This window comes from Mauremys reevesii, linkage group 8 (assembly GCF_016161935.1).
Source record: "Mauremys reevesii isolate NIE-2019 linkage group 8, ASM1616193v1, whole genome shotgun sequence".
Classification (NCBI taxonomy): Eukaryota; Metazoa; Chordata; order Testudines; family Geoemydidae; genus Mauremys; species Mauremys reevesii.
Genome location: NC_052630.1, coordinates 71,889,256 through 71,916,382, shown reverse-complemented (window position 1 = coordinate 71,916,382; position 27,127 = coordinate 71,889,256). Strand labels below are relative to the sequence as shown.

Here is a 27,127-nt window from a genome sequence, read left to right as displayed (position 1 = left end):
CCACACCCCTGGAAAAGTAGTTAGGCCAGCCTAACCCCTGGTGCAGACAGCACTTAAGTTGACAAAAGAAGGGCTGGCCTATGCTAGAAAATTAGATCAACTCAGCAACATTGCTCAGGGGTGTCAAAAATCCACACCCTAAGTGACCTAGTTAAACCTACCTAAGACCCTGTGTAGAATTCTTCCGTTGACTTAGCTACTGCCTCTCTGGGAGGTAGACAATTACAGTGATGGGAGAACGTCTCCTGGTGCTCTTTTAAGTGTCTATGTTGAAGCGCTACAGTAGTGCAGCTGCACCACTGTTCCATTTTAAGTGTAGATATAGCCATAGCAACTTCTCTATGCTTTCTGTTTTTCCACAGATGGACAGATATCCCTTCTTCGTGTTTGTGTTGTGTGGGGTATTTTTGCCAAGAGTCCTTTGTTTTCCACATGAAAACCTTACAATAGATTGTGATACTATGCTACCACACCATGGAGGTGAACCACAAAAATCCACTCCACCATATGTTATTGCTGTATCTTTTGATAAATATGATCCAGGAAATGAAATTGAAGGTAAACTATATAACTCATTTTAAAAACTCTTGTCTGCATGTAAAGATGCAGGCAGTCCTTGAGCGCCCTCTTGCAGCCTGGTGTGGCCTTACAGGTGTGCCCTTCCTTAATTTCCCTAAGTGGAGCAGCAGTAGATTTCAGTTTAACAGCACCGGGGCAAAGAGGAGCTGCCAAAGATTAACAAAATGCCCTCACATTTTAATCAGGTTTCAAGCCAGGAATCTTTACAACAAACAGTTCATCAGACCCCAGGTTCAGGGCATCCAAATTTTATAGTCCTCCACACCCAAGTCTCTGAATCAGGTTAAACTTGTCTCCAAGTGCCTGAGTGAGAAATTAACTGCCTGCCTGCTCGCTCCCCTGTTCTGCTTCCAGTCCTGTTCCTGTTTATATGGCTCAGCCCTCAAGATGGGCATGGCCTCCTTAATTATCCCCAGGCTGCACGTTGTGGGCTCTTGCCAGTCAATTAAAGGGCTAGTACCCTTTTCCCCATACACTCTTTCACTCTTCTCCTACTGAATTCAGGCTGCACCAAAATTCCACCTGGTTTCCTTCTGCAGCATCTCCAAAATATATCCCTTTCTTTCATCCCCTCTCATTCATACCCAGGTCATATCTTGCCTATTGTTTTTCCCTTGCCTATTGGGCAAATATGATTTCATCCCATTACACAATGTCTGTGATGAAGCTAAAGTCAACTATGCTATTATTTATTTGATTTCATTTCATTTGTTGAACACTGGTTGTATGCTGAGCGCTGTACAGAAGAAAGGGGAACTACCCTCAACTTGCTACAATACTGCAGGAGAGTAAAATTTGCCTACACAACTCAACGTGTTAGAGCTCCGAGGGTGGCTTTGTATGTTGTGCCTTTCAGAGGCTCAGCACAGAATTAGCAGCCCAGGCTTTACATCACCTTTGCACCTGCCCAGTCCTGGGCTGGGGCAGCACCTGGTGTAATTTAGACATCCCTGTTTAGGTGGCAGCAGCACTGCTCAGATTCTCACTATTACCAGCCTGAAGCATTCAACGCGCATGAGTCAGACCCTGAAATTTCATGAGATTGGATGAAAAGTCATGAGATTTCTAAAAATAATACATTTTGGGTGCTTTTTATTTGCCTTCTGGTTTCTGAGTCTCCAGGTCATGCTCACTTCATGTTTTCAAGCTTTTTCTGAGCAACTGAGAGGGCTAGAAGCTTTCACTTAGAAAAAAAAAACAAAAAAACACACTAAGATTCTCCTGCAATCTTGAGTCCACCAGCTGGGGCTTTAAGGAATACACCAAAACTTTTGAGACTTGTGATTTTTTTTTTCTGAGAGTTGGAAACAATGGCCACAGTTTTGCATGCTACAGCCCCACCCCGACACATTCTTCCTGCCACCATTCCTGACCTCAGCATACCTTCTATGCCGAGGTTTGAAAGGGGGTCCTCAGAAGGAGCGCAGTTCTGGCTCTTTCAAGGGGACAGAGCAGGGGTGAGAGTCTCTCTGAAACCACAAGAAGCTGGGGGCCCAGCTGAGCACATCTCAAGCCTGCTCCCCAGCGCTGATCTGTGGGCCCCTCTCAGCTTGGTGGCAAGGCTCCTAAAGCAACTTCATGACTATTGACTAACTCCAACAACAAGCCCCCACTAAGATGAGCAGGCGGTATGAAGGGGAGTTAGTCAGGTGAGTTTCCACTTTGAAATCCAGGCAGCTCAAAATAGAGAACAGAGCAGCTGCTGTCCTACTGTGCCCCTAGAATCCCTTTGGAATCCCAGGAATCCAGTCCGATGGAGTTGAGCTGGAGGGGCTTTCATGGGGGACAGGATACCAGGGGCAACATGTGGCTCATTGTGACTGGAAACATCAGGCAGAATCCATGTAGCTCTAAAAAGAGGTTTTGTTAATAGCTCCTCCAAAGATGGCAGGGCCGTTAGACTACTCAGAAGTGCCTGTGAGTTCTAAAACAATTCTCAGCAACAAAATGATGGTGGATTTTAAAGGAACATTTAGGTGTGGGAGAACATTCCCATCACATTATAACATTAAGAAACAGTAAAACAAGCAACGGGCCTTAGCAGCTACTAAGATCTTCCTTTCCTGTCCCTCTGGCCTTGCCCTTTTTAAATCCCGCCACTGGCTCCCTATTTTCCATTGCTTCAGGTTTTAAGGTTCCTGCACTTGCCTTCAAGACCCTACATAATTCTGCCTCTGCCTGCTCATCTGCTCTTATCTCTTTTTTTACATTGTCCCCAGCTCCACCAGCGACATACTCTTTATCTGCTTCTTTTACAGCCACTTCTGTGCCTTAGTCCACACTGCCCCTCAGTGTATGGAATGCCTTCACCTGACTTGGCCTCTAGGCCACTACTCTTGACACCTACAAGAAAGTAGTTGACTAATTATGGGCAGCTTGAGGATTAATTGGAGATAGTCAACTATATTTTTTTAATGTTTGCCCAAGTACAGTATTATCAAGATGTAGCCAATCACTACCTTAACCTTGACTTTTATGTTGTCCCCTAGGTCCTCTATCATTCCTCTGGCTATCTTTGTCTGTAAGACAAGTTCTTTGGGAAAGGGACCAGGCTTTCTATTATATTTGGGAAAACACCTAGTACTTTGTTGGCATTACCCGAATACATTTATAATAATAAAAACTTGTCTGTGTCCCTTTAAAGTATAGTTTCACTTTGCAAAGTGACTCTTCAAAAATGACATTGGGCAGTTCTCTGTTTATTGTCTCTCGATTCTTTCAATAACAAACATAATAGTTTATGAGTAAATCAGTGTGTTTCCTAACTTACAACTCTGCATACTCAGCAGCCTGGTAGCTGAGAGTCAAGTTGGGTTTTTTTCCTACCTTGTACATCACTGAAAATAAAGATTCTGCAGCTGGAACTTAGCTAACAAAACACTAGTCCTATACTTCTGGAACTCAGACAGAAGAGAAAGCATCTCTCTCTCAATACCTCTTAGCCCCCTGCAGTGTTGGCTCTGCAGGCCTAACAAGTAAAAATAGAAAATCTTTGTCACTAAAGCCAGTAGGTAGAACTCTGAATACACACAAGGAGCAGGTTGAATGAATAAGATTTTGGTTTTACAGTTCACTGTGTAGAGAATCTGTATTGCATTTTAAAGTTCTTTGTAAATTATATGGAGTGTTAAGTTACTTCACAAATGTATTTAGTAATATGTCACACAGATGCCTATGCTACCTTTCCTTTGTTTCTTTTCCTCCTTGTCAGTCTCAGTATTGCTAATAAAAACTGCAGTTAGACATAACATTTTAATTTTATATGCTTTATATATATATATATATATATATATATATCTACAATAATGCCTTTTATATGGCATTATTGTAGATGCAGGATGCTTTGATGCACGGGAAATGTGATGTTAAGTATTATTTAAGACAGCGCCACAGCATGTGAAACTTACATTTCTTTAAATGACTGTTTTCTCAGTGACTCTAGAGGGAACTGCAGAGCGTGGTTTTCAAGGATTTCATCTACAGGCTCGAGAACTTGAAGGAGATACTCCTGTTGGTTCCTTTAAAATTACAGATCCAAGCACACAAGCCCTTGCATGTCATAATGTTTCGGTACGTGCTCACTCATTCAGATTAGTTACTTAGCTTGGTTAACTTTTACATACTTCTGTTGATACTGATCAAAAGAAACATACATTTTTCATTTTGCAATACATGTGAAACTATATCAGAACTCCAGGATTCCGGCTCACAGAAAGAAAAGGACTCTTGTTCAGACAAATCATGAGAACTGTTCACCTGTTTATGGCCTATGATTTCCAAGCCTGTTCGCTATATGACATGTCGGATTTCACAGTGACTAGAATTCAATGTCTAGAAGACACATTTGGATACAGATCAATACCTTTGGATTTTTAAGCACAATATTGCAGAGGGTCAACTGCAAAATCAGAGTAAAATGGTTGTGGTGCATGGCCCAATTCTTAGTACCAAACTAATGTTCCAGCATGGCATAGATCCAAAGTCCTGATCTCTTGTGGTAGTGAAAGATCATTTGTCATGGCTTTTTTTTTTTTTTAACAAAAATCATGCAACAGTCATGCTAAATTTAGTAAAAAAAACATGGGCTTAAGGGGAAATAGTGTGTAAAGTCATGGGTATGGACAGAGAATGGGGATGGATTCTGTGCACAACCCTGTGCACCAGGTCACCACGTCACTTACTCAGTTTGGTCTGGCCACCCTCCATCATGACAGAGGGGCATCTGCGCCAAATCTGAGTGGTGCTGTGACCCCATGTACCATGTCAGAACTCCTTGAGCGGGAAGTTGGGTCCAATCCTGTGGGACAGGAGCTGCTGCTGTGGGGTGAGTGCCAGTAGGTTCACTGTCCAAACCCTCTTCTTCTCCCACACCCTGGGGTCTCCCCTCTGCATGGGTGCTTTATTAAAATCATGGACAGAAAGAAAAATCATGGACAGAGAAATCACTATATCTGTGACTTTTCAACCACCGTGACAAATCTGCAGCCCTACCCATGGTGTTGTAGCCAAATTCCTTTACTAATACATGCAAGCACATATAGATTAAAAAATGCTTTTGCTTTTCATATTTACTTTTTTATTACAGAATTCATCGGTAAGCCACACAAATTCAGAGGTGAAGCACAAAGTTACAACAACTTGGATTGCACCTTCGGACACAAAGAGTATTCAATTTAGGTATATATTTGATTTTTTTTGCTTTGATATTTTATTTTCATGGGACAATTCAATATGATTTCCTTGGGTGTACACTTTCATTCTGGCATAACCATTCTATGCTCTCCATATGTTTTCCCTGGTATTGTTTTATTTCATTGTTTGCATTATCTTCCCATTGTATTTGTATAATAAAACCACCACCATTTTTATGTAAACTTTGTTAAAAGTAACTACTGTATATGTGGCCCAGTCCTACAAACCTCTACTCACACAAATAGTTCCAAGAAGGTCCATAGCATTACTAGTGGACCCTGGCTCAGAAAGCAATTTTTACCCTTTAGGTCCCCATTCCTTATGCATGTGAGAAACTATATACATGTGAGTAGTCCCATACATGAGAGAGGCCTTTTATTGATTTCAGTGGGCTTTGGCTCAGGCCCTAATACGACACTGATAAAAATGTTTGCTTTTTTTTAAATAAAATTTCTTTCATATTGAGTATGGAAAAAATAATGATTAGAGGTGAGAACCCTTGAAGGCTAATTTTAAACATCACTTTATTTATTTAATTCTGACATTTTCATAACCTGTTCTCGGCAAATATTTTGTTCGTGCCCTTTTGTGGAAATGACCCAAGACACACACTGATTGAGTGAAGAAAGCTGCTAAAGCCAAATGCTTTAAGCTTTAATTAGCCTGGCATATTACAAAGTATTGATTAACACTTGGCAAACATATTGTTAGCCCCAGATGTTGTTTTTGTTAATCAAAATCCATTTGAAACAGCTGAGATATTAAACTTCTGAAATCTGAAGTTTACAGTAGAAAGGCCAAATCAGTAACTCCCTTAAGTCCTTACACGTACAAAGAGGAGCAAAAAGACACAGAAATGGAGTAACTCTTCCACAGTATGATCATCTTCTCTCCCTGGTCCAATCAAAGCCATGCTTCAGCCATAGGTTGAGACTATATGAAAGCTGAGAAGGTCTGCCAAGGCCTCTCCAACACTGGTGGATATTTGAGCAGATATCCAGACAGGATTCTATGCTTCTCCAAGCAGCTTTCATTCCTCTTCCGTGCCTTCTAACCTTCTATTTTGTTGATCCTTAGCATGATGTTGGACATTAATATAGGAATTAGAAAATACAAAAATTTCTAAGATTTAATTACATACTCTTGAAACTTTTTTCTTACACCTTTTCTTGAAGGCTGCAACATGAATTTATACTGAAAATCATACATTTTCAAATAACTCTAACAAGCCTGAGTTTTCTTAGCTGAAAGAAATCTTGTGACTATATTTCATAATATACTGAAATATAATTTTCTAGAGAAAGTAAATTGTACTGATCGTATTTTCCCTCTAGAGCAACATTTGTTCAAGATTCAAAGAACTTCTGGGTTGGAGTTCTCAGCAAAACTGTCACTCCTAGACATTCTCAGTCAGCCAATGTCACAGAAAGAAGGAATAAGAAGAAGGTATGTTTTGAGTTTATCTTTGTCTGAGTAGCATAAATAAATGTGGAAGTCAAAATATACTCCCATGACAGTGAGCCCCATCTGAGGTATTTCAAATTGGGCATCCATAAACTGAGTCAGGCAAAATCAGTAGCTGCTTTGGAAAATTTGACCCTACCTACTTAATCCTCACAATACTTGAGTTACAGTAAGTATTATTATCCCATCTGACAGTAAGGAAACTGAGTCATTCTAGCCAATGAATACCATACAAGGAACAGGATCGGGGTTAAAGTACAGAGCCAGGTGATCCAAGAGGCATAAGCCACATCATAAGTCCTTCATGGCTACCCCGAGCCATAAGGATTGGGTGACTACACTGGATGTTCTTAGAAATGAAAGTTTAAGTATCCAGTTAATTTTCATTTTCAAAGAACTCCACATACTAAACTTTCCCATAGTGTAGGGAGGTGAAGTGTGAAGGAAGAATAAACCAGGGGAGCAGATCTTCCGCTGATGTAAATCACCATTGTTCCATTGAGTTCAATGAAGCAATGCTGGTTTGCACCAGCTGCTGATCTAACCAAGAGCGAACATCTTTCTCTGGCCCTTTGTCTCACCAAGTAAATGGGAGTTTCTATCCCAGGAAATATAATACTCAAACAAGCTCTTTTACAAAGTAATAACTGGCTTCTGTTTTCTTTTTAGGCTTCACGGATTGTGATTGAGATGGAATGTACCAAGGTAAGAACTATTTCTCTACATTTTCCCAGTGTCTTTTATTTTTTAATTGTATTGTGCTATTATTTGTTTTGTGGGAGCATTTAAAAAAGAATATCACCATGTGCATAAATATTTTTCTCCTGAATGTTTGGTGTGGCTCTCACAGAAAATCTTAATAAGACAGACTGACTTTTAAAGGACTGGCATTAAGTTGAGGCTTTGATTATCTCAACTTTAGAATTCCCATCCTTCATACTCCTCATCCAGTAATTTCTGTTCCATTCATTCTATTGATGCTATAGGAGGACATGGACAATGCTATTCAAACACTTTCACAAAAAGCTGACACTGTCTGTGGTTTCTACTCAAATCTGAGTGCATCAGTATCCAGTTTGTTTTTATTTTTGGAGAGATACCCTATCCGTTTTCATCAGACCAATTAGAGTGATAGAATGAAAACAAACTCCTCTGGTCCTTCACTCAAACCAAGCATGAAAAAGTGTTTATTTTCCTGAAACAATATGGTATTTATACAAGCTCTTTAAGAAGAAGTAACTGGATTCTGCTTTTCTTACAGAAAGGAGGCACTTACTCAACTAGTGGCGGATGTATTCAGGTAAACATTCCTTCTCCAGAGAGCACTGATTCACTACTTGCCATCCACAAATGACAAGAATTGCTTACTTAGAGTTTCTCTCTCTTAAATTTGAACTGGTTGCAGCAAGGAGAAATGATCACTCCCCATTCATCAGAATTTCTAAGAATGTTTCTACTTGTGATAGGCAAAGCTATCACAGAAACTGACCTATATCATGTAGTATCTCTAACTCAATTTATTCTTTCCATTTGACAATTTGCCTTTGGGTGAATAAAATCGGCCAAAACTTCTAGATAGCTGTCATTCCTGCTATATCCTCCAGATGTTTCTCTCTAAGGTCAGACAAGCTCAAGATTTTCTGCTGTCAGCTTGTTTCCTTTATCTTCACTTTCCAGCCATAATGATTCCTTCAGGTTTTGTAGTTCCACCAATATCACTTACCTCACGTATTCTGAAATCTTCCTTTCAATATACAATAATTTCTATATGAAACTGAATAAAATATTAATTTTGTTTAAGAAACAATAGGTGACAGTTCAGTGAAGATCTTTTGTTTTGCCTTTCTTGCTTCCAGCAACTATGCTATACATTTCATACACTCCAGTGGTTGTGTAGTCATATTACTAAATAGCTGCGTACAATCACTTTTCATCTGAACATTACTTAGTTTGGACTGCCTAAAAGAATTACCAGCTCAGGCTCACTCCTAGTGCTGGGCATTAAATATAAGGCTGAAACCTCATATTTACATATTTACATTCCATTAGTAAGTAAATGGAATAATGCCAATATAAACCCACGGAAGATCTGGCCCAATATGTATATTTAGGTTTGTTTGTGTGGAGAGGGGAATAGGTTAAGTTCTCTGTAGTACACTTTTTAATGGTGTAGGCTGATGGAATGAAAGGACCAAAAAATGTCCCCTGTGGTATTTCATTCCACAAGGTAGTTCTTTTCTTTTCCTGAAGCAGCAGTTTATATAGAACTAGTCCTTTGCAAAATTAATAATTGATTTCTGATTTGTTCACAGGGTGGATCCTCTGGTTCCTCTCAGACTAGCTATTCTATTGGTCAGGTAAGTACCCTAGCTCCCCTCTATTTATAATTTTTCCCCAGGGTAGATCTTAGTATACTTGAGTATCCAAAATTATAGAGATAGAGACTGACTGATGTTATTCAATACTGTGGTAAAATATGTCTCTGTCAGTAAGCTCAGGGATTCCAAACAGTTACTGTTCCACAAATGCATAGTAATAGTCAATCATACAAGATCTAAGTCCTTGCAGGTTAACTTGTTACTTCACTCAGAACTCACCATCCATATCCTCACAACAAACATGGCCACCTCTACTTTATTAACCAAGCATTACACTGATACTGTCAACAAAACAATAAATAGATCCTTGTTTCCTTATTTGTGGTGTTAATGCTATCTGGAATTATTAAAAAATGAAATTATTCCACGTAGCTAACTTGTTGTTTCACCCCTTTAATAGTCACCTTTTTTTTTCATTCCACTTGGACAATAAAAATAGAATGTGCAGTTTCTCTTTTGTTTCTAGCCATTTTCATTTTTTCCTTTTAATTCATTTACAAAATGTTACAAAACTTTCTGACCTAACGTCCTTGACATTCACTTAATTCAATAATATTTGCAACACCATCTCTAGTGCACAGCACATGACCCCTTCAACGTGGGAGTACTTTTGTTACAAGGAAATATATTATTTCCAATTTCTTTATAATTTATCCACGTTTCACAGGACAGCAACAGCTATTCCCAAGTCAGCCCTCTTTCTCTAGTTTGTAGAGGGTATCCCCACGATGCAACTTTTAGTAACTTCCCAGGTGGAGAATTGGTTCCTCACTTCTGTTGTGAGGGGTTTGATGAAGGGCTACATGCCTAAGGATAAAATTGTATGGAAACTAAGAAGATGGCTGAGGTTATCCTACTGAAATGGAATTGTTCCAGGCAGTCACATCATATGTGTGTGCCACAGTTACTGACTCAAACGGTATAATAACATCCACCCATACGTATCCCCAGTCTCCACATATGGCTGAATGGCAATACATACTTTTGGTGCTGAAAATTGCAGCTTTCTTTTCCCGTGTTTCATAAAGCATGGAAATAACTAGCATCTTCTTTCTTTCAGGTTGGAGTCATTTCTCCAGGAGGCAGCCGGGGTGGATGTGTCCCAGTAAGCACTTTTCTCATCTTCACTGAATTTTGTCCCAGTGTGACTATTTTTAACTACATGCTTAGCTACCAGTTACATTAGTGTTAATGTAGGAGCTTTTGTTTTATAGTAAAAGTAATGTAGAAAAACTAAGAGATGATTTTGACAATGTACTGAAGTAGAATAGACTCAGCTAATCAGAAAGCGAGGATGCTGCCCAGTTTGTAGACTCATAACATTCATAGACTATGCCTGTCTGTATATTCTGATTTTGCTGCTGACCTCAGAATTCAGCAGCTGTAACTCCACAATAAATATCACTACTTCCATTTTATATTCCTTCCTGTATTAAAGGAACACTGTCAGGTTAAAAATCTTAGACAAGTAAATCCAATTAGCCGGTAAAGCGCTAAGCACACTCAGTTTCTACTGAAGTCTGTGGGTTGAGAACACTCAGCACCTCACAGGACTGAGCGCTTGGAGAACATCTGAAATGTTCATATCATGAGAGGTTGGAATAAATAAAACTCACTTCTGTATGAATTTTGAATCAGCAGAGAGAAACTAAAATTTAGTAATCAGTGTTTACCTTTATTTTGGAAAAAAAATCCTTGCTTGTGTTACTAATAACACATAAGATTGTTACTATTAAAAGAACTTTTAAAATGTACACTACTTTTCACCATTTATGCTGGTTCTTGACATTGAACATTTCATTCACTTTGAACAATGAAAATAGAAGGCTCCATTTAACTTTTATTTCTATTCAGTTTAAGCTCTCTGTTTTACATGCACCAGCAAAATACTTCAGTGTTGGGCTGTGTAATGGGGTCTACAAACCCCATGCTGAGCGTAAACAGAAGGGAGAGGAGAATCTCTCCTGTTTACAAGCAAGCAGTCAGAGAGGCCAGCACGCACAGCTGCAAGGAAACAAGGCCTGCTATAAAGGGGGAGAGTACAGAGAAGGAGGAGGAGGCAGAAAGGCCTGGGACAGCAAAGGGGCAACAGACTGCTAGGTCCAAGAACTGCCCTGACTGAGCGCAAAGTAAGGAGGGCCAGCCAGGAGAAGCAGAAGTCCCTCAAAAGACCATATCAGGAGACAGTGGCAGGCTGCAAACATAATGTGGGCACTTTTTAAAAGCAAACTTAAATTATTTTTCTATTAAATCTATTTACAAAATCTGTCAAACATTTCTGTTAAAATCAGCATATATTAATTTATTTAGGGCCAGAATGTGCCTAGCCCTTTTGTGGAGGTACAGTGCAGAACTGGGGATCTTTTGTATCTCCCAGACTTGAGGACCAGCCAAAGTTGAGGTTCTGTGTACTTGGGCTTACTTTCCTCTAGTAATTACAACAAGAATAACAAAATAAGTGCTTTCTGTTTCCTCTACAGGGCACTGATGGCATATACAGCAGCTATGGTTGTAGAGATGTAAGTATTTGTTTGCCTCTGTATGTGATGTTTTCTCCCAAAATGCTACTCAATAACTCAACAGTTTGTTGCAAACTATATTAGCTCCATTACAGTGGTGTTGCAGAGTTGGATTACTCTGGATAAAGATGAGGTAGGAGCTAGAGGATGTCTGAGGTTAGTTAGCATTATCCTGAAACAAAATAGTCTCAGCTAACCAAGCACAAACATGTTGTAGGGTTACTGACTCAAAAGTATATGCTAATTGTCAATAACCATTCATTGATTTGTTAGTGGTCTGATATGTCAACATCCGTATCTCTAAAGCAAGAAAGGCAACCATAACTGTTAGTTTCTATCCCCAGTTCCATATTCTGCATAACTATTCCCTACCTGCATCTGAGATGATGCTCTTTGTATTATTCTTAGTCAAGTACTCAACTTCCCTTTTTTCTTATAATTATATTGAAATGACATTTTCTATTTCTATTTTGAATACCATAGAAACAAGCAAAATATTTTCACCAGAAAGGTGGCACTTTCTCTTATGTCTACTGAGAACTAAGGCCCTGATCTAGCAAAGCACTGTTTACAACGGGACTACTGCCATGCTGTGCTTAAAGTTAGGCTTGTATTTACATGCTGTGCTGAATCATGACCTAAACATATGAGTGTCAACTTTAATTTCAAAAGAACACCATCCATTAAACTTACATATGATGTAATGCAGTTGAATGTTGGAAGAGTCTGATCTCTGGATTTACACCAAGGTTACTGAGTAGTTTAACTGAAGTCAGAGGAGTTACTCTGAATTTATTCAGATGTATCTGAAATCAGAATTTAGCTTAATATTTGTACCTTCTCCTAGTCCTCCACGCCACCAAACAAAGAATTCCATATAGAGGTAGTCTGTGATTTGTTTACAGGGTGCTGTCTCAATTAACACCGGCATGTCCTATGGCCAGGTAGGAACACATTTTCTGTGTTTAGAGTTTAAACTTGCTATGCAACTCAGTAATGAAACAGGTAGGCTCAAATGTTGCCCTACTGTGGGGAAATCCATGGGAGGATCTCAAAGAAGGATGTCCTGAAATTATTAGGTAATATTACTAGCCCAAATGATTTCAGCAGATGAATGCTGTATTTATGGGGCATTACATAGCTCCACCTTGTTAGTTTCCTTCTTCCTGGTTAAACTGACCCTGAGTTAGTCTTTTTTTTTTTTTCTGCATGTGGACAGCAGATATTTTCTATCTTGATTACTATTGGAAACAAACAAAATATTTTCACCAGAAAGGTTTTATCTGGTGGATACTCAGAACAAAAAGTAAAGCTTACACATAGGAGTTTCCTCTGCTTCTGCCATATGGGAAGTGTATGTGTGGGTCAGTGTTGTGGGAGGTTCCTGGAAATTGTTTTAAACTTCATAAAAACATTTCTGTTCATATGGAGAATTCCATTACTTCCAGCTGGCTCTGTTCCTACAGTCTTCTATGTTCTCCTGATGTTTCTACCTCTGATTAAGGGAATCAAGGTCTAACTTTCTACTGTCAATGTAAAAAGAACAGGAGTACTTGTGGCACCTTAAAGACTAACAAATTTATTTTAGCATGAGCTTTCGTGAGCTACAGCTCACTTCTTCGGATGCATAGAATGGAACATACAGACAGCAGATGTTTATACATACAGCGAACATGAAAAGGTGGAAGTATGCATACCAACAGGAAGAGTCTAATCAATTGAGATGAGCTATCATCAGCAGGAGGAAAAAAAACTTTTTGAAGTGATAATTAAGATGGCCCATAGAAGGTGTGAGGAGAACTTAACATAGGGAAATAGATTCAATTAGTGTAATGACCCAACCATTCCCAGTCTCTGTTTAGGCCAGTGTTAATTGTATCTAGTTTGCATATTAATTCAAGTTCAGCAGTTTCTCTCTGGAGTCTATTTTTGAAGTTTTTTTGTTGCAAAACTGCCACCTTCAAGTCTGTCACTGAGTGGTTAGAGAGGTTGAAGTGTTCTCCCACTGGTTTTTGAATGTTATGATTCCTGATGTCAGATTTGTGTCCATTTATTCTTTTGTATATAGACTGTCCGGTTTGGCCAATGTACATGGCAGAGGGGCATTGCTGGCTCATGATGGCATATATCATGTTGGTAGATGTGCAGGTGTACGAGCCCCTGATGGTGTGTCTGATGTGATTAGGTCCTATGATGGTGTCACTTGAATGGATATGTGGACAGAGCTGGCATCGGGCTTTGTTGCAAGGATAGGTTCCTGGGTTAGTGTTTATGTTGTATGGTGTGCGGTTGCTGGTGAGTATTTGCTTCAGGTTGGGAGGCTGTCTATAAGCGAGGACTGGCCTGTCTCCCAAGATCTGTGAGAGTGAGGGATCATCTTTAAGGATAGGTTGTAAATCTTTGATGATGCGCTGGAGAGGTTTTAGTTGGGGGCTGTAGGTGATGGCTAGTGGCGTTCTGTTATTTTCTTTTTTAGGCCTGTCCTGTAGTAGGTGGCTTCTGGGTACTCTTCTGGCTCTGTCAATCTGTTTTTTCACTTCAGCAGGTGGGTATTGTAGTTTTAAGAATGCTTGATAGAGATCTTGTAGGTGTTTATCTCTGTCTGAGGGATTGGAGCAAATACTGTTGTATCTTAGAGCTTGGCTGTAGACAATGGATCGTGTGGTGTGTCTGGGATGGAAGCTGGAGGCATGTAAGTAAGTATAGCGGTCAGTGGGTTTCCGGTATAGGGTGGTATTTATGTGACCATCGTTTATTAGCACAGTAGTGTCTAGGAAATGGACCGCTTGTGTGGATTGGTCTAGGATGAGGTTGATGGTGGGATGGAAATTGTTAAAATCACAGTGGAATTCCTCGAGGGCTTCTTTTCCATGAGTCCAGATGGTGAAGATGTCATCAATGTAGCGCAAGTAGAGTAGGGGCGTTAGGGAACGAGAGCTAAGGAAGCGTTGTTCTAAGTCAGCCATAAAGATGTTGGCATACTGAGGGGCCATGCGGGTATGTATGACTTATCTTCCATTTCAAATAATCATTTAACTCTACCTAACATTCCACCTAGATTTGTTACTTCTCTTTTCAACATAAATTTGTTGTGTATGAACCTGGCAGAAATAACTGGGTATTGTGCTAGAAACAGTGGCGACAACTGGGTTACTCTTTTCCCTCTTGTGCTCCCATTAATCTGTTGCCTATGTTATTCATTAATTGCCTCACATAAGAATACTTTTCTTTTGATTGTTTCATGGTTTGGCAATCCAAAAAGATCTTAGAGCTGTCACTGTCTCCTGTCTGATAGGTACTGAATTAAATTTGGCAAACTCTTTTCTAAGTAAATAATTTGTTTCTGTATTCTTCACAGTCTGTCTCCTCAGGCAGTGGTGTTCAAAAGGTAAGCACTCGTTCTCTGTTGAATTTAAAGGGCCATGTTCTCTGCTGGAGTAAATCGGTATAGCACCTTTAATTTGAATGAAACTATACTAGTTTACACCAGCTGAGATGCTGGCCCAAAGCTGTTTCCCATATTATCTCTCAGTAACTGAATACTTGGCTTACTAGCTGTCAAATGCATTAGGCTCATTAGTTATAGTATGGCGACTGTACTGTGGATAAAGTAGTATAGTAAAAAAAAAATGCATAGACAGCTTTATAAGACATCCTAGGATGGAAGGCACTATAGTTATTGTTACAAAGGGAACTTTAGGATGAGATGGATCTAAATTCATCCTTGGTGTAAAGCCAGTGGAATTGGCACCAGGGATTAATTTGGCTCATAATATTGAAACTGAATAGTCTGAGACAAACAATTGGAATACAAGGATGTTGTACAGGGACTAACTCACTATTGTATGGAAATGATCGATAAACTCATAGTAGGCAAATCCCTACACACAGATTTGTGACTGGTCAGACCTCTCCATCCAAATCACCATAACCATGGTCACTTTAATTTTCTATATATTCCAGCTTTAAAATAATAGTCAGGTTTTTTAAAATTACCTATTTTTAAAATCAAACTACTCAGTCCTCCCTCTCATCAGAATTCCCTTGTATATGTGATTAAAATCACTTCCTGTCACAGTAATTACTCCACTCATGGATACGGGCTATTTTCCTTTTTTAATTCAGTCAAAACAAACTTTTCACCAGAAAAATAACATTAAGATCAAAACAACATATTACTATTGAGTTTACTTTAGTTTTCAAAGGATGTCCATGTTAAACCTTCCCACAGAATAGGAGTGAATGCAAGGACACAAAACGGAGTGTGCGTCCTCTTTTGGCCTTCCATCCAAAGGACCAGTGGATATGTGAGGATATGTCTACACTGCAGAGCAGCAGCAGCCTGCTTCAGCAAGTCTCCAAGTCCGGGTCTATAGATTCGGGTTTGTGGGGCTCATGCTATGACACTAAGAACAGCTATGTAGACCTTGCAACTAGGGCTGGAGTTCAGGATCTGAAGCCCACCCTCCACCCTAGGCTTCAGATTCCAAGCTCCAGCCCAAGCCTGAACATCTACACGACTATTTTTAGCACTGTAGCACAAGCTCCTCCAGCCTGAGTCTGTAGGCCCGGGTTGTGAGACTCACTGGTGGGGACTGCCACTTGCTTCCCAGTGACTCACTGTTGGCCTTGGGCAAGTCACTTAGCTCTTGGTGCTTCAGTTCACCCATCTGTAAAATGGGGATAATAATACTTTTTGTAACATGGTTTCAGATATATAAAAACGCTATATTGTGTAGGTGCTAGTCATTATCATTCCATCAGACTTTTAAGTGCAGAGAGGTTTCTTTTCAGGAAACAATACTGCATTTTAAATAAACCCCCATTATGAGAAAATAACTTGTTTCTGGTTTCATTACAGCCAGTGTCCTATCCCGACAGCAAACCCTACCCACCTGTGGTAAGCATCCTTTCTCCACAACTCTTAGAGTTATGAATCTAAGTGCTTCTGAATAGCCACATGCTTAGCACTCAGGTAGATACAGCAGTGTGGTTGTTGGATGGAAGCTTTTGTTGAGCGGGACTATATTACTGATGCAATTGTGCATAGAGAAAGAGGCTGACTAAATAACTAAAAGTTACATCCAGATCTAAGAGATCACTGCAATGATTTGATGTTATACAGAAATGAAATTTTCTCAGTCAGGCTACAGGAATGTTGTTATTGACTCACAAGTATATGATTATGTTCTGTAATTGTATAGTGGTCTGATTCACTGCTGATCCCAGAATTCACTATCCATTATATCTATCTCAAACAAGGCCACTTCATCTTCCTGTTTCTATTGCAACTTTCTTCTGTAAACTTACTTCAGTCTTTAGTTTCCAGCTGTTGTAGTTCTACTGTACCCATTCACTTGGAAATCTTTCTTTCAGACTAAAATAATTTCTGCCTAAAAGTGGATGAAATATTTAGGGCTTGTTTCAGAACGAAATGTGGCAAAAAAACCCTTTTTTCCATTTGCTTCCAGTAACCTTCCTTAGTACTAAATCCTTCAGATTCCTTTGTTCTTGGTGTAGTCAGCTGACTGAAAAGCTGCACATATCTCACAAATGATGGGTGTTAAATGTATGGGGCTATGGACACCTCACTGTGCATCAGAATTCTCCCCCCACACCTCCGCACCCACAATATTCTAAGGTACAAAGAGACTCCAACAGACTCCCGGGCTTTGGCTCAGACTCTGTGTACTCTATAGGAAGACATAGACTGCTATCATTTTAGTTGCCATTCAAATGAACGCTAGGGGACAAAAAGTGTCATAATATCTACTGTGTACTCAAAACCGAATGGAGAAGTATACACACTACTTTAATTTTCAGAGAACCATCAGACATGGTAAACCTTTCCATAGTGTAGATGGTGCAATGAAGAGAGACAAAATAGGCTGTGCACTTGCCTTTGGTCTTTCACTTCACCCAGGCAATAGGGTTCTTTTTCTGAAGCAGTATTCTATCTTAAACCTTACACAAAATCATCAGGTTTCTGGTTTCTTTTACAGCGTGAAACTTTCCCATCGGTAAGCACATTTTTGTTTGTTTGTTTTTCTTCTGTATTTATAATGTCATGCTATTATGAGTGCAAATCCTATGCCTGGTTTCTCCCATATGGAAGGATGTCCATGATTCCTGCAGAACCAGTGGGACCGAGCTGTATGGGACTGGCATGGGATTCTGGGTGAATTGCTGTTAGGAGGTGGAATGGAGCTTCACCAGAAAATTTTCATTACCCTCAATAAAATGATCAAAGGAAAGATACTATGCATCCATATAAGGCCCAGGCAGAGAGGGTGAGGGAGATAAAGGCTCGTCCCCAACCTATCCTGGCCCACATAAAGGTGAGGCAGAGTTCCAGTTTGTTCAAGGGCAACTCTATCCCTATTCACATTGCAACAAGGCTCCAACCGCGCCCCCCCACAAGCACCAACAAGCTGAGCACTGTGGCACTGTCGGTCACAAAGGGCTGTAGTAGCAGGCACTCTAAGGCTATGTCTACACTGTGAGCTAGGGTGTGAGTCCCAGCTCACGTAGACATACTTGTGCTAGCTCTCGTCATGTGGCAACACAGGCTAGCTGTGCCAAGTACAACCCCACCTGAAGCCTGTGAGGTACATACTCAGTATCACTAGCCTGTGCCTCAATGAGAGCTAGTGTGAGAGTGTCTGCATGAGCTGGGAATCACGCCCCCAGCTCTGAGTGTAGACATACCCTAAGTTATGCTAGGGACCTGCCAGCTTGCTTCCTGAGCATATATGCAGAGCATATATCAGCCACATCGGAAGATCTAGCCCAGAATTGTATCCATTTTATTTTTAATTTCAAAGAATCTCTATAGTAAACCTTTCCATAAGTATTGTGTGGTGGAAATGGGGAGACACAATCAAGTTTCACTTGCTGCTTTACTTTCTTGAGCAGGGAAGTACAAATCATTCTTTTCCTGAAAGTATATTTCATTTAAACAATTTCAATTCAATAGCCTCTGGTTTCTTTACAGATCTTGGCCAACTCTGGATATGGCAACCGCATTATCCATTCACAAGTAAGCACGCTTTCCTGATTGTGTTTAGAGTTTCATCCCAACATATCTCTAAGTGAACTGAATGCTTATTCAGCTCCAGTGGATTAGTTGAATGGGAGCCGTCATTGAAAATGGACAAACTATGGACAGAGAGCTAGGGGATGTCTAAGATTATCTGACAGTGGTCTCAGCAAGTCAAAGATGCTATGAATTAGTGACTCAAGACTATGCCATTATTTTTAGTAACAATACAATATGGAAACCTTTGATTCTTTAGTGCTCTCAATATCTACGTGACCTTAAGCATCTAAGCCTGCACGTCTTCCAAGGCCAGATCACAAGGTGGGGTAACCTGGCAAAGCTCCACTGGAGTCCATGAAGATAGATTGATTTGTACCAGCTGAGGATTCTGGCCCTCCGTTTTATTCAGTATTAAAAAGATTTTGCAGGTTACAAGTCAAAATTGTAACCTGAAAGTTTACAGGCTCTTTTACATGGTAATAACTAGTTTGATTTCTCTACAGAGTTCTTCCTCTTATGAGATGAAAGTCCATACTCAAATGAGCATTTTCCCTTCTGTACTTATAGTTTTTGTGTCAGCATCTCTTTGTAACTGAACAATTAATTAATTAGCAATTAGATTATGCCCATTACTTTTATTAAAGAGTTACATCATACTTTTATATCCTATGAGGAGATAAATGGCTTCTGGATTATACGTAATCTTACCCACAAGGCAAACAGTCACCTGCCCTCTACTCTTCTTCCCTATTATAATCAGTAAGGGCATGGGCCAGATTGTCAGTTTCACTGAAGTAGCTACACCAGTTTACACAAGCTGGCCCAGTGTGTTTATGACTTTTATGGCAAAAAACAGTTACTTTAAGGATATTTTAATACATTTGCCAGCCCAGTATGGAGAGAGATCCCTCCATGGTTTTTTTTGTTTTGTTTTGTTTTGTTTGGGGTTTTTTTTTTTGTCTAATTTGGCTCTATAAATGGTCACTAGAGTGGATTATTTGGTTTTTTTAAATGGTTTTAAACAACATTATGTTGTAAAGTGAAGATTTGTCTCATAATTGCACATGATTTTTATTTTAAGGTTGTATACCATGGCTTTTTTTCCATTTTTTTTAAATCTATAATTAAATGTTTTCATTTTGCATTTGGCCCTGGCAAATCTGTATTAAGACAAATCTGTGTTTGGTAAACAGGATTATTTGGACCCCTTGGAAATACTATAAAATCAAACAGAACTTATTCTATAAAATGACATATTTTCAGAGAAAATATAACAACTGGCACTAGATGGAGTGGTGGAATAACAGGAGGGAAAACTGAACCTCGTCTAGTTTTTCATACCATAAGTATAGTATGGTTTCTTTTCTTGAAACAATATACTATCTGAACGGTTCCTCATCCAAAAGAAATTGGCTTCTGGACTCTTTATAGAGTGGACACTGTTTCTCGGGCAGCAGCAGTATTTATGTAAGCAACACATGAAGAACTTTGCCATTGACTTGAGCAGGAACAGTAGAATTTTGAAACTGCTTCCCCAATATTTTATCCATTGTTTAATTCTATTTTAGGTTTCCCAGAACCTTTTTTAAATGTATTTATGTGTATGGTTTATTTTTATTTTTTTCTGAAAAATCATCTTTATGTTCCCTAATAGATGCGTGTAAAATGTCAGGGCCCCAAAACATCCTTTATCCATATTTTTGTGTGTGATAAGTAAAAGCAAATCAGTATATTCCACTCAGAAGAGGACATAGTCCACTTTCTCTTTGGAAAAATTACATAAATAACCAGAATTATCTTGCTGAAAGACGACGTTTTCTCTTACTTGGAAAGAACCCCAACATGAAAACTTCCCATAGATGTTCTTCTTACAAACAGTACACTCTTGTAACAAACCCCGTTTCAAGGTGATAACTGGTTTCTGATTTCTTTTAAGGAGCTCACAAAAAAGCCAGTCCTATGGCTGAGTAAGCCTCTCCCACCGCAGTTTTACTTCAATGTGCTGCTTTCTAACTAAACATGTGCTTACCATTTGATTCTGGCTAACTGGTATGGTTGTTGGAGCCTTGCTTAAAGAATTAAATAAATGTGATTTAAAAATTGAGAGAGATGAGTGAGACTCTGGGAAAGCTCATCTCGTTAGCCAGTTTGGGATTCCCATGTCATGTAGAGCCAATATGGCCAGCGCATCACCTTCTAGTGTATGTAGAATGATGTAGTACGTTACTTAGCCCCCCACCCCTAAGCCCAACATAGTAGGTGTTGCAGGAAGAGGGAACATGGCCAAAACATTGCTGTGCTCTATCAGTTGCCAGCTATGGAACAGTCCCTTGCGGAGATTCAGGTGCTGTCTACACTAGATCTGACACTACCACCAGTGTGTTAGAATAGACAGGACTCGCCCATTTTTACCACAGTTTACTGATGTGGTGATAAAACCACTTGTGCCTGTTCTACAGTAGTGCATCATCTGGTACTTGCAGGAGGGTAGCACATCCCACTGGGAGTAATGCATGAAAATGTCTAGTGTAGACATGGCTACAGTGGAGTCTTCTCTCTCTCCTCTAGTCTTTCCCTCCCACATATAGGCAAATAAAAATAGGTGTCTTTTGAGCAAGCAGTAAAACATTCAACATACAAACCCATTTACAAAGAAATAAATGATTTCTTCACAAGGTTGCAAACAAACAGATCCTATTTGACTAAAAATATTACGTTTCTCAAAATTAAAATTGTCTTTGTATTCAGTTTATTTAATATTTGGAGGAATCCCACCCATACTAAACAAATCCATAGTGCAGGGTGGATGAACAAAGGGAGGCAAACCTGGAACCTCCTGTGGTCCTTCACTCCACCAAACCATTTATACATTTCTTTAATTACAACACTGTTTCAAGAAAACAATCTATTTTACAAGGAAATGACTAGGTTTCTGGTTTCTTTACAGGTTGGACAGAGAGTCAATCCTTGTGATCGAGTGAGTATTCTTCTCTTCCCTACTTGCTCCCACTGTACTTGTGTTTTTACCTAACTTGCCTCTTAGTCCAACTCGCAACAAAACATTTATTTACTACTTCCATTAATTGCTGTGTGGCAGCTTTTGTTGAAAGATAGCATTACTATGGATAAAGTAATAGAGAAATCTAGAGGATGATGGTGGCTACTTAAATGATAAGTACAGGATTCTTCCTTTTTTTATGAGGTAATAACAATATCCTTGGTTGAGTAAACTCTGAGGCTGAAAATCAAGGTGTATAGAAGGAAAACAACTCCTTGGCCAGAGGTGGAGTTTACTAGCCATTATATGATTTATTACCAAGTTGAAAGATTGTTCAATTATTATTATTTATTACACTGACATTTTTAATTTGTTTTTTAAAGTTTCAATTAAATAGAAGAAAAATACAAATAAACCGGGCTGTAAAACTGCTGAGACACAAATTGTTTAAAAATGAATTTCCTACTCCATGTCGTTATTTATTTATATTTTCCTTACCCAGGTCAGTAAGGCATTTCTCCACAGTATAACTCTAATATGTGTGTTTACATTGCATTGCAAGACTGAATTGGGGTGCTCGAAAGACCAGAATTTTCTGACTGTTTAAAAAAAAAATGAAGATGCGGGTAGTTGGCCCATTAGGGAGAAGACTGTTATCCAAACATTGGATACATCCCCTGAGAAGTGACTTCAGGGCAGGAAACTTTCTATGTGGAAACCATATATACCAAGGGGGAAATTTTCAAAGGAACATGGACTAGTTAGACTCCCACCTCTTATTGAAAGTCAGTGGTCACCTTACTCTTATTTTTGTCTTTAAAAAATCTGCCCCGAAGTCCTCTAGGCACACAGGTTTCAAATTTTTTTCTGAAGTAAGGCACCTACAGAAAGGTGGCCTGATTTTTCCAGAGGTGCTGAGTACCCACCTCTCCTATAGACATGAGTGGTAGCTAAAGATGCTCATCACCTCTGAAAGTCATCAGTTTTATTTAGATGCCTATAATATGGATTTAGAGGCCTATCATTAGAGACAGATTTGAAAATATTGGCCTTAGTACTTAGGTGCCACACTGCAATTTATACAGGACATTTTGCAGAGCTAGACCAGCATAGGGAGATTTTGGGAATTGTGCTGAAATTGTGCCTCCTAGAGCCCCCAGGGCTACAAACTACCCAAAGTGGGCCTGGAGAGAGGAGTACAAGTTGGGACCATACCTTCTTTCCCCTCTCTAAACACCAGGCAGTGTCAAAGTGCTCTGGTTGTGACGCATTCCCCCTGGCAATTTCTTCTAGATTGGTATGGCTTGGCAGTGTCCTTCATATAGACCAATGTATAATTCACTAATTTGGCCCATAATTATCCAGGGTATATTTGGTTTTGGTGTCCGGTGGTGATCAGTAGGAGCAAAATAAGGACTAGGCAACTCTCTGCAGGCTCTCTCCTAACTGTGTAGATAAATGCAAATCATTTTCTTTTCCTAAAATGTGGTTGTATTCAAACAACCCTGCATCCACGGAAGTAACTGTTGGGTTTCTTTACAGAGTTCATCCTCCTACAACATCATTATCTGTAAACTGGTAAGCACAATCTTACCACTGTGTTTAAAGATTTGTCCTGATGTGCCTCTCACGGTAACCAGAGATGTAGGGCTAGATTCTGGATGGTCGTTACACAGTCATGCAGTCAGGGGAGGGGGGCGAAAGCGTTTTGAAGGATTACCGCAAAGAGAGTGACCAGAATTGCTGCCCCTTCACAAAGGGGAGCACTGTACCCTGAAGGGGCAGATAGGAAGGAGCATAAGTTAACCATGACTCTACCCTCCCCATGGTGGGACATGTGTATGATGTACCCCTTTATAGGGGTGTAGCAGTTTGCACCTCACCCACTGCACTGGAGAAGTGTGGGAAGCTTTATGAGACAGAATGTGTCGTCACTGCTCCCTATCAATGGTGAAAAGTAAAATAGGGGCTTATCCAACACCTGTTAACTCAAGCAAAACTCTCATCAGGTTAATATTCTGGCAAAACACTTCAGATTCCTCTGTAGTTAAATAACCTGTGTATATACATTTGTCTGACTTTCCTAGGAGATGTTATTAGCTCAGATTGACACCTAAAGAATGATCATTGAATGTACACACACCTGGACACATCAATGTTCATTAGAATTTGCCTCTTCTATGCCTCTGTATAGATTCAAGGCCACTCAGTATATTTTCTCTGGAGCAGATTTGATTACCATTCAGTAAAAGCAGCAAAGAGTCTTGTGGCACCTTATAGACCAACAGACGTTTTGGAGCATGAGCTTTCATGGGTAAATACCCACTTCGTCGGATGACATGCATGTCATCCGACGAAGTGGGTATTTACCCATGAAAGCTCATGCTCCAAAACGTCTGTTGGTCTATAAGGTGCCACAAGACTCTTTGCTGCTTTTACAGATCCAGACTAACACGGCTACCCCTCTGATACCATTCAGTAAATGGTATTCTTTCACCAGATATGACCCTTTCGTAGAAGTATACTCTCAACTTTCCATACTGTAGCCTAATGGAACAGAGACAAAGCTTGTACCAGTCTCTGTATATTCCTTCCGCCATCCAGATAAGTACAGATGGGTTTCTTTTCCTGAGACAGTATGGCATTTAATCAAGCCTTTTCACAACAAAATTACTGATTTATGGTTTCTTTACAGAGTCAATCTTCTACCTCACAGAACAGCAATACCAAAGGCCAAGTATGTACTTTTATATCCAGTCTATGGGGGTATTTTGTGTGTTTTTTGTTTTGTTTTGCTTTTAAGCACGGCAAGCTTCTAAGCAGCCAAAATCTTAAAAGACAGATTTGGTATATTGGTACCACTGGTGGTGTGAGAGCTGTAAAGAAGGGGGAAAAATTTATATAACTACAGCAATCAAATTTACTTCTATGAATAGTCTAGCAAACCATGTGCCTTTGTGGTGAGCCAATACAAATGGTCCAAAGTCAAATAAAGATCCATTGGGTTGACTGCAATTATTTGTGTTGCTCTTAAACAAGAGCAGAAGGATGCTGTGTAATTACTGACAGTTAACTGATGTATCCATGCAGTGGATAAATCCCTTTATGGTTATTTGTTCCTCTCAGAACTCAATATATACAGATCAATAACAGCTAGAACCTCCACGGTTTCTTGTTTCTGTCTAACATTAATGTTAATTTAATCTTAACTTAGATATGTATTCAAGTTGCTGAGGTTCATACAATTAATTTAAAAACCAAGGAACCATTTTTCACTTCTCTGCTTATTCAGACTGTCCTCTTTTTACTCCTGTCCTAACTTTGTTTATTATTGAATAATTCTGAAACAGTTTCCACTTCCTCTGTTTCTTTTTCTTTCATCTTTTTGGCCTCTCCCAGTTTTTCCCAAATTAATTTCAGACAAGCACATTTTAAAAAGGAAACACATTTATTTGCATTAGGGTCACTATTGCTTAGGGAAGCTGTCATATAGTTTCCAATCCTTTTGCAATTCTAGTCATGTCCTCTGTGTTATTCAAATGCCAAGAATCATTTCATAGTTAGATTCTTTCTTAAATGTTGTACGGATGCGATCATGTGATTTATCCTTTCACAAAAAAATAACTGGCTTCTTTAGAGAAATCAGTCCTCCTCACAAAGCCAGGTAAACCATATTTATTTTTTTCTCATTTTTTCCCCTGAATGTTGCTTGCAGTAGCTGAGCAGTCATAAGAAAACTTACTAGCTCAGACCAAAATCTAAAGGATGGTCATTCCATTGATGGGATCATGGATCTCTCATACCTCATTAAAGGCTCAGGTGCACTTAACTACACAGACTCCATATATTCACATGAATACAATGTAAATGAACAGCACTCTTCCATCTGAAAATCAAAACGGTCTCTGTGTGCTTAAAACACAACATAACATCACTTTAACTTCTGCAGGTCCCATATTAAATCAGTGGAGTGGAGTCAAAGGTCACTAATACAGTGTTCTCCACCTGTTCCTTTCCTTTCACAAGTAGGAAAATACCAACAGGCATCCCTTGCACAAATAGTATAGTATTCAAATATGCTGCTTTTTTTTTTTTTACAAATGAAATAAATGGCTTCTGCTTCCTTCACAGGATCCGTCCACTTTCTCACAGGGCAGCCAAGTAATCTCACCGGGCAGCCAAGTAAGCAATCTTTTTTTTCTCCCTGCTCTTAGTTATCTTCTGAGTAATCAATCGCTTCCCTACTGTCTGGATTATGTCCTTTTAGTTTTGGTATAATTTGTTGTTGCAGGGTTAAATTACTCTAGGTTAATATATAGAGAGGGCTGATGGTAGGGGATACAGAAATGCTGTTTGCAACTGGTCCAAACTAGAGCCGTCACAACATAGGCAAATCACTGCACTCTTCTTCACTAGTGCCCTGAAATTATGTCAAAATCTATGGGCCAAATTCTCTACTGGGGTAAATTGGCACCACTCTATTGAAATCAATAATGCTATGACAATTTATATCACCAAAGAATTTGGCGTTATTTGTCTCTGTCAAACATGACTTCCTTGGCTTCTTGTTTCTGACTGTTGAACAGCATTCAAAGATCTAGTAATGCATTTTCACCAGAAGAGCAGTGATAGCTGAGCTTTGGAGCAAGTGGGCGGGGGGGGAAAGTCTGGTCCTGTGAATAACCTACCTGGCCCCTGGAGTCTGCACCGGGGCATGTGAAGCTGGTCCCTGAAGTGTATATGTGGACTGGAGGGGAGTTAACCGTAGAGTGCTCTAAAACTGTTGCAAGCTAACTTCTCCACGTTGGTCCTGCTGGCGCACTCTAGATCAGTGGATCTCAACCTATTTACCATTGTGGGCCACTTTGCAGCTCTCTGTGTGTTGTGGGCTGCATCCACATACCATATATGTATATAGATAGCGTGTGTATATATATTATCGTCCTGAGGATGTCACATGGGCTGCAGCTGCGTGCTGATTGGGCCACAAGCAGCCCAAGGACCATCGGTTGAGAACCACTGCTCTAAAGGGTACCTAGAGCACGTTAACATGGTCCTGATTGAAAGGAGACTACATCCATGAGAACTAGGTACGTTTTAGGCCCTCAGCAGGGTTTAACGTGGGTCAGTAAGATATGAACACTTTAGTGACACACTATAGTCACTGCAGCTTGTGGCTTGGGAAGTGAATCCAGTACCTTAAACCCCACTGAAAATCAGTGTTGGCTTCACCTTTGGTTAGACCTTAACTACACATGTGCCTGAGGAGTGGTGGTGGAGGAGAACACCTTGCTACTAATACGAATTATAAACACTGCAAATCTGTAGCAGGCTTTCTGTGTTGCGATTCATATTTAGTCGCATGCGGGTGCTCGCTCTCGTTCTCTCTCTCTCACACATACATTCTATATGTGTGGACTTGCATACTTTGTTGGGGCAGTGTCCCCAGTGCCCTCTT

The 27,127-nt window shown here is 39.7% G+C and overlaps 1 protein-coding gene across 2 annotated transcripts in view; it reads left to right on the top strand.

Annotated features, from left to right (window-relative positions):
• The window catches only part of LOC120369720 (sericin 1-like), a 44,504-nt gene that overhangs the window by 6,088 nt on the left and 11,289 nt on the right, over window positions 1-27,127 (top strand). For both annotated transcript variants that reach the window (XM_039483320.1, XM_039483321.1), the window contains exons 4-21: window positions 363-558; window positions 4,013-4,149; window positions 5,165-5,256; window positions 6,606-6,717; window positions 7,405-7,440; window positions 7,997-8,035; window positions 9,048-9,092; window positions 10,174-10,218; window positions 11,594-11,632; window positions 12,538-12,576; window positions 14,991-15,020; window positions 16,494-16,532; window positions 17,635-17,652; window positions 18,627-18,671; window positions 21,619-21,648; window positions 23,212-23,247; window positions 24,365-24,406; window positions 25,801-25,851. In XM_039483320.1, coding sequence (XP_039339254.1) covers window positions 363-558; window positions 4,013-4,149; window positions 5,165-5,256; window positions 6,606-6,717; window positions 7,405-7,440; window positions 7,997-8,035; window positions 9,048-9,092; window positions 10,174-10,218; window positions 11,594-11,632; window positions 12,538-12,576; window positions 14,991-15,020; window positions 16,494-16,532; window positions 17,635-17,652; window positions 18,627-18,671; window positions 21,619-21,648; window positions 23,212-23,247; window positions 24,365-24,406; window positions 25,801-25,851 — 1,071 coding nt within the window. The remainder of the gene's footprint in view (window positions 1-362; window positions 559-4,012; window positions 4,150-5,164; window positions 5,257-6,605; window positions 6,718-7,404; window positions 7,441-7,996; window positions 8,036-9,047; window positions 9,093-10,173; window positions 10,219-11,593; window positions 11,633-12,537; window positions 12,577-14,990; window positions 15,021-16,493; window positions 16,533-17,634; window positions 17,653-18,626; window positions 18,672-21,618; window positions 21,649-23,211; window positions 23,248-24,364; window positions 24,407-25,800; window positions 25,852-27,127) is intronic.